The sequence below is a fragment of the Lepus europaeus genome, chromosome 9 (genome assembly GCF_033115175.1).
Source record: "Lepus europaeus isolate LE1 chromosome 9, mLepTim1.pri, whole genome shotgun sequence".
NCBI classification, from domain to species: domain Eukaryota; kingdom Metazoa; phylum Chordata; class Mammalia; order Lagomorpha; family Leporidae; genus Lepus; species Lepus europaeus.
In genome coordinates, this window is record NC_084835.1 from 12,888,199 (window position 1) to 12,895,089 (window position 6,891).

Below are 6,891 nucleotides of genomic sequence, written 5' to 3' on the forward strand. Positions count from 1 at the left end.
TTATTCCGCTGTCCCTCTGCCAGCACCATGCACGAGCACACGTGGATGGCTGAGAACGTGGAAGGTGCAGGGTGAGACACACAGGCAGTGACAACAGTTCATCGTTCATCACTTGAGCCTGGGTTTTTGCCAAGCGTCTCCAGACCTTGTTACCATCCCTCCTGGCATTTGGGACTCATTAGAACATGCTTTGCCCTGCAGTGTGCCTGGAACACGGCACCTATGAGCACTGGAAGAAAACAGAGAGACTGAGCCACAGAGAGACTAGAAAAAGCAAGCAGAGGGGCTGGCATTGTGGTATAGCAGGTTAAGCTGCCGCCTGTGGTGCTGGCATCCCAGGTGGGCGCCGGTTCGAGTCTTGGCTGCTCCACGTCTGATCCAGTACACTGTTAATGTGCCTGGGAAAGCAGCAGAGGATGGCCCAAGTGCTTAACCCCTGCCACCCACGTGAGAGACCTGGATGACACTCTTGGTTCCTGGCTTTGCCTTGGCCCAGCTCCGTCTGCTGCAGCCATTTGGGGGGTAAACTAGCTGATGGAAGATCTCTCTCTCCGTGTATCTCTCCTTCTCTGTAATTCAAATAAATAAATAAACCTTAAAAAAAAAAAGGAGGGGGAAGAAGGGGAAGGAGGAAGGAAAGCAGGGAGGAAACAGGGAGGGAGGAAGGAGGGGGGAGGAGGAAGCAGGGAGGGAGGAAGGAGGGGGGAGGAGGAAGCTGTCTCAGTTAAGCCGCTGTGACCCGAGGGTGCGGGTTCTGCACTGGCCTGGTGACTAGAGGTTTAGCACGCTTCCGTCTTAACTGAGGGCGTGAGGTGAAGGTAGAAACAGACGCAAGTCAGTACTGTTAACAGCCATTTCAGTAGGAGCGAGAATTAAAGAAATACAAATGCCTGCGAACATGGGGTTACCTCACGCGCCTCACTGGTTTTCTGGGGCCGCTGTATCGAAATACCAAACACAGATAGCTAGAAAGAACAGAAAAGCATCTCACAGTTCTGGAGGCCTGCAGTCCAAAAGTAGGGCTTGCACAGGGCCGCACGAGACAGAGAGCCCTTCCTCGTGTCTCCTGGGTTCCGATGGCTGCAGGCTCCCGGGCAGCTGCACCCCTCCACTCTCTGCCTCCTGCTCTCCTCTGAGTTTCTCCCAGGGACACTGGGCATGGGACTGAGGGCTGACCCAGTAACCTCATCTCCAAAGCCTTCATTTAATTGCAAGCAAAGACTCTTCTGAACCGGATCACACTAGAAGTTCTGGGGACCAGGGTGGGGACCTGTCTCGTAGGTGACGGTCACTGTGGAACCCATGACATTCGCACATGCAAGCTTCCCATCAGCACCTCTTTGTCTTACCAGCCTTCAAGGCTACCGTCTCCATCAGCTCCAGGTTCGACTCTCCCTTTCCTTCCTGACTTGATGTGTACCCCTGGGCACGGTACAGCCATGTCTCGGAGCCTCCTTCATTCAACAAATACTCACTGATTGCCACTGTGTGCTTGGCACTGGCCCAGATGTTGACAAACACACCCCCGGCTTTGAATAGCTCATCTTTGTAATGTGATAAGATAACAGGGTGCCCCTACCTACTCCCCTACTACCTGGGGGCTCCTCACGCTGGCACTCCAGCCATTGAGCTATGTGGACACATTCCAGGAAGCCCTCGCTCCCAGCTCTGACCACGGCCATTGACCTCTGTCGCCAGCCTGGGCTCGGACCCCACGGCTGACCCTGCCTCTGTGCCTCGGCTCCCAGGAGCCTGGCCAGTCACCCCCAAGTGACCCAGCTCCACAGTTCCAGGCCCACTCCCGCAGTTTCCCTCTTCGGCCTGGGCCGGCCAGTTTGCCAGGCTTGGCCTGCTCTGGAGCTGGGGGATGGGGATGGGCCACGCCCGGGAGCTGATGTCATAAAGGGCCTTGGCCCCAGCCCTGGAAGGGGGCCCACCTGGCCTGGCCCCACAGCGGCAGAGTCCCTCCCCTCCCCCACCCCTCTCAGCGGAGGCCCCACCTGTCCCTGACAGTGGGTACTATGAAAAGGTAAAGGCAGCTGCTGCAGGGACCCCCACCAGCCGTGTCCACCCCGACCCCCGGGGCGGGGCCCATTTCACCGTCTAGACCGCTGGCTCCGGCTCCTGGCACAGCCCCTGGGCATGGCCAACTACTACGAGGTGCTGGGCGTGCAGGCAAGCGCCTCTCCCGAGGACATCAAGAAGGCCTACCGCAAGCTGGCCTTGCGCTGGCACCCGGACAAGAACCCCGACAACAAGGAGGAGGCCGAGAAGAAGTTCAAGCAGGTGTCCGAGGCCTACGAGGTGCTGTCCGACTCCAAGAAGCGCTCTGTGTATGACCGCGCGGGCTGCGACAGCTGGCGGGCCGGCGGCGGTGCCAGCACCCCCTACAGCAGCCCCTTCGACACGGGCTACACCTTCCGCAACCCCGAGGACATCTTCCGTGAGTTTTTCGGTGGCCTGGACCCCTTCTCCTTTGACTTCTGGGACAACCCGTTCGGCAGCGAGCGCGGCGGCCGCGGCCATGGCCTGCGCGGCGCCTTCTCGGCTGGCTTCGGCGAGTTCCCCGCCTTCATGGAGGCCTTCTCGTCCTTCGACGCCCTGGGTCGCGGTGGGGGCAGCCGCACCACCTTCTCGTCCACCTCCTTCGGGGGCTCCGGCTCCGGCAGCTCGGGCTTCAAGTCGGTCATGTCGTCCACGGAGATGATCAACGGCCACAAGGTCACCACGAAGCGCATTGTGGAGAACGGGCGGGAGCGTGTGGAGGTGGAGGAGGACGGGCAGCTCAGGTCGGTCACGGTCAACGGCAAGGAGCAGCTCAAGCGTGTAGACGGCAAGTGAGCGCTGGCCGCCCACCCACCCGCCGCCAGCGCCGCCCCAGGCCCACACACAGGCTCATGGCCAATAAAGTGCCCAGTGTGTTCACCGCACCCCTCGGCTGGCTGTGTGGGGGGTGGGCTGGCATGGGGCGTGGTGGACGCACACTGGGGCTGCAGGGGGCCTTGTAATCTCGTGCGTCCTCCCATCCTGGCTGATAGTGTGACAGTCACCCTGTCCCAGTCTACTTCAAGTCCAGCCCCGTGTCCCACTCCCACCATCTCTCTCTAGTGCTGGCCCCTGCCATTCCCTTGGGCCTTCCTGCTCCAACCCTCAAGTCCCCCCCACCCCTGGCATTCCTCACGTGGCAGCCAAGCCAATTCCAAGGCACATCCCACCACCTGCCTTGCGTTAAACCTCTCATAGCTCCCTCTGCTCTGCACATAAAGAATTCACACCCGGCCTCACCCTGAGGCCGTGGGGGCCTGGCCCCTGACCTCCTCCTCCTCCTCTGAGCTCCACCACACTGGCTCACTTCTGTTCTTCTACTGCACCAAAAGCCTGGCAGCCTCAGGGCCTTTGCATATGCCATTCTCCTAATGAATTCATTTTGTCCGTCTTCAGGACTGGGACCCACAGGCTGTGGGAGGGAGACCACAGGAAGCAGGTCCCAATAGAATGGAGCAGATGTACAAGTCAGAGGCAAGGGGAGTGAGCTCCCTGTCACAGGAGTGTGACAGTGCCACAGAAGGAGGGCCACCCGTCCTGGGGACCTGAGGCCCACTAAGGGCTATTCTTTCAGAACTGTGTAATTTTTAAAAAAGATTTATTTATGTATTGCAAAGGCAGAGTTACAGAGAGAGAGAGAGAGAGTTTTCCAACCACTGGTTCACTCCCCAAGTGACCTCAATGGCTGGAGCTGGGCTAATCCAAAGCCAGGAGCCAGGAGCTTCTTCCAAGCTCTTCCATGTGGGAGCAGGGGCCCAAGTACTTGGGCCATCTTCTACTGCTTTCCCAGGCCAGAGCAGAGAGCTGGATAGGAAGTGGAGCATCCAGGTCTTGAACCGGTGCTCATATGGGATGCCAGCATGGCAGGCAGCGGCTTTACCTGCTATGCCACAGCATCAGCCCCAGAAATGTGTATTTTTTTTTTTTTAAAAAAAAAGGATTTACTTATTTGAAAGGCATGGTGATGGGAGGTGGGGTGGGGTGGGGTGGGTGGGCAGAGGGTAGGAGGAGGGAGGGACAGAAAGAGAGAGAGAGAAAGAGATCGAGCAAGCGAGCAATCTATATTCCACCTGCTGGTTCACTTTCCAAATGGCCTCAATGGCTGGGGCTGGGCCTGGCTGAAGCCAGGAGTCATGAACTCCATCCTACGGCCCAAGTACTTGAGACATCTGCTGCCTTACCAGGCACATTAGCAGATAGCTGGATCAGAAGTGGAGTGGCTGGGACTGATACGGGATGGTGGTGTCATCACCAGCGGCTTAACCTGCTGTGCCACAGAGCCAGCCCTGAAATCTGCATTTTTGAAGTAAAGTGCTATTTTGAATCAACCTCAAGTTGACAGGTGTTATCAAGCACTCTCACTTCTTTGTAAGTCAGGCAGGACTGGTGGAGCGCCCACGGGTACCAGGTGCAGCTGCAGGCGCTGGGCAGATGTGGAGCCAAAACTCTCCCCAAGAGCCGGGTGAAGAACAGGCGTGCAGGGCATGGGCCCTGGGGGCACCGAGCGCCGGGGAGAATGCAGGTGGGCACTGTGCCCAGGAGGGCGGCCTGGGGGGAGGGGTAGGACCTTGATTCGGGTGGCCTTTCTTCTTTTTTTTCTTTGACAGGCAGAGTTAGACAGAGAGAAAGGTCTTCCTTCCGTTGGTTCACCCCCCAAATGGATGCTGTGGCCGGCGCACTGCACCGATCTGAAGCCAGGAGCCAGGTGCTTCCTCCTGGTCTCTCACGAGGGTGCAGGGCCCAAGCACTTGGGCCATCCTCCACTGCCTTCCTGGGCCACAGCAGAGAGCTGGACTGCAAGAGGAGCAGCCAGGACAGAACCGGCGCCCCAACCGGGACTAGAACGCGGGGTACTGGCGCCACAGGCTGAGGATTAGCCTAGTGAGCCGCAGCGCCTGCCACGGTGGCCCTTCTGAGGTGGCACCTCTTGGGAACTGGAATGACAGTGAGACCTTACACCATAAAGCTGTCTCGGGAAGAGCATTCTGGGGAGAGGGAAGAGCAGGTGCAAAGACCCAAAGGCAGGAACAACAGGGAGGCCTGTAAGTGGACAGACGCTGTCCGCAGAGCACCCATGACTCCCAGAGAAAGGTCCTCAGCCCCAGGGTATACAAAAGGAGAGTGAGATGGAGAGAGGGGAGGGTCACACATCTGTCACCTGGCTGACCCAGACTTTCATCCCAGAAGTGAATTCCAAAGGACCCGCTTTGAAAATGATGATGATGAGGAGGAGGAGGAGGAGGAAGAGGAAGGCAGGTGCACCTGTGTGCTTGAGCGCATAAAGGCCCAGGCACTGCTGACATCTTCCTCAGGGGCTGGAGCAGGAGCCAGAAAAGGAGGTTTCAGGGTTCAAGGTTGGTGGGTAACAGGGTCTCGCTCCCAGGCTGGGAGAGGGATGCATTGGCGTGGCCAGGGAAGGTGTCAGTGACCAGGACTGGATTCAATTCTGCTCACTTCTGCCTCCCAATTCCCAGCCCAGCGCCTGGCCTCCAGCGGGTGTCTGACAAGTGATGTGACAAGAAGGGAGTAGGAAGACACCGTGCCAGGGGACAGCAACGACCATGGGCATGCTCAGAGAACTCCTGGAGTTTCTCTAGCCCCTAGGAGGCTGCGGACCTAGAGGGCAGGGTAGGACCTGGCTGAACACAGGAAGGAGCCAGAAAGAACTGGTGTGGTTTCCAGGAGCTCGGCCGGGACAAGGGGCACCTGTGGGTGTGGGGTGGGCGGGTCCCTCCTGAGAGGGGGGCAGGGTGCTCTCCTCCAAGAGGAACCCACTGAGGCCTCTTCCAGGAAGCCAAGGGGCTTGCGGGGGCCCCTCTGGGGCTTGGTCCAGGCCAAGAGGGCACAGCAGGTGATCTGGCTGCTGCAGCTGCATCGCACGGCTCGGCCTGAGCTCGGGCTCCCTGGGACAGCCAGCAGCTGGAGGCCCCTAACCATGTTACCCGGGGGTAAGGGAGTCCCCAGCTCCCAGTCCTGCCCTGGGACTAACTTCATCAAAGTCCCCACTACAGCATTAACCACCTGACCTCTGTCCCTGCCGACCTGCTAATTTCACCAATTACTGGCCAGCCGTGGCTGCGTCAAGTGGGCCTGCTTAGCACGGGCAGCTGCTGGGCAAATTGAATTACAAGCCTGCAGCCCAGGCGGCCACACGCTGTGGGCTGGGCACACGGTGGCAATCTGGGTGCTTGCGAGGCCCTGGGGTCCCCGGGGCTGGGGCCACCGTCTGCCCATGCTCCCTCCTTCCAGCCGAGCCTCACACGTGGAGCGGCTGTCCTCTCCCTCCCATGCCACCCCTTGCTCCAACTCCTGTGGCAGCCAGCAGCCCAGCTGAGCCCAAAACATGTCTCTAGCTGACTCCCAAGTCCACACTTAGCCCCATTTCACAGGTGGAGAGACCGAGGCCCGAGAGTGGAGGGGCTTGCTCGGGAGCGCGCAGCTAGGGCTGCACACTGTGAGGAAGGCCAAGTGCTGGCTCCCAGGATCCTTCACCTGTCCTTCCCTCCCCCATGCTGCCTACTCCTCCTGCCTGTTCAGTTCAGCCCCAAGGCCTCTGCTCTGTGTCATGTTCTTGGTGAGGCTCCATCTGCAGAATGTAGCTGCCCACCCACTGCTGCCTCCCGGGTGCACGTCCCTGTCAGCGCTCACCTGTAGCTCGTACCAGCCTCCTTCCTTCCCTCTGCCCCCTATATCATCCCAGCAGCCAGAGGGATCTGTGTGACAACCTCACTCGGTGAAATCCAGGGTGCACAGAGGTGCACAGGGGACACCCCCAGCCTCCTACTGTCCTGCGCATACACCCAGCATGTTCCTGCCCCAGGACCTTGGTACTGACCTCTTCCCCAC

The 6,891-nt window shown here is 59.2% G+C and overlaps 1 protein-coding gene across 1 annotated transcript; it reads left to right on the forward strand.

Annotated features, from left to right (window-relative positions):
- Positions 1–2,142: 2,142 nt before the first annotated feature.
- DNAJB8 (DnaJ heat shock protein family (Hsp40) member B8) lies at positions 2,143–2,841 on the forward strand. Its single transcript, XM_062200092.1, has one exon. The coding sequence runs from the start codon at positions 2,143–2,145 to the stop codon at positions 2,839–2,841; it is 699 nt and encodes a 232-aa protein (XP_062056076.1).
- The last annotated feature ends 4,050 nt before the right edge of the window (positions 2,842–6,891 follow it).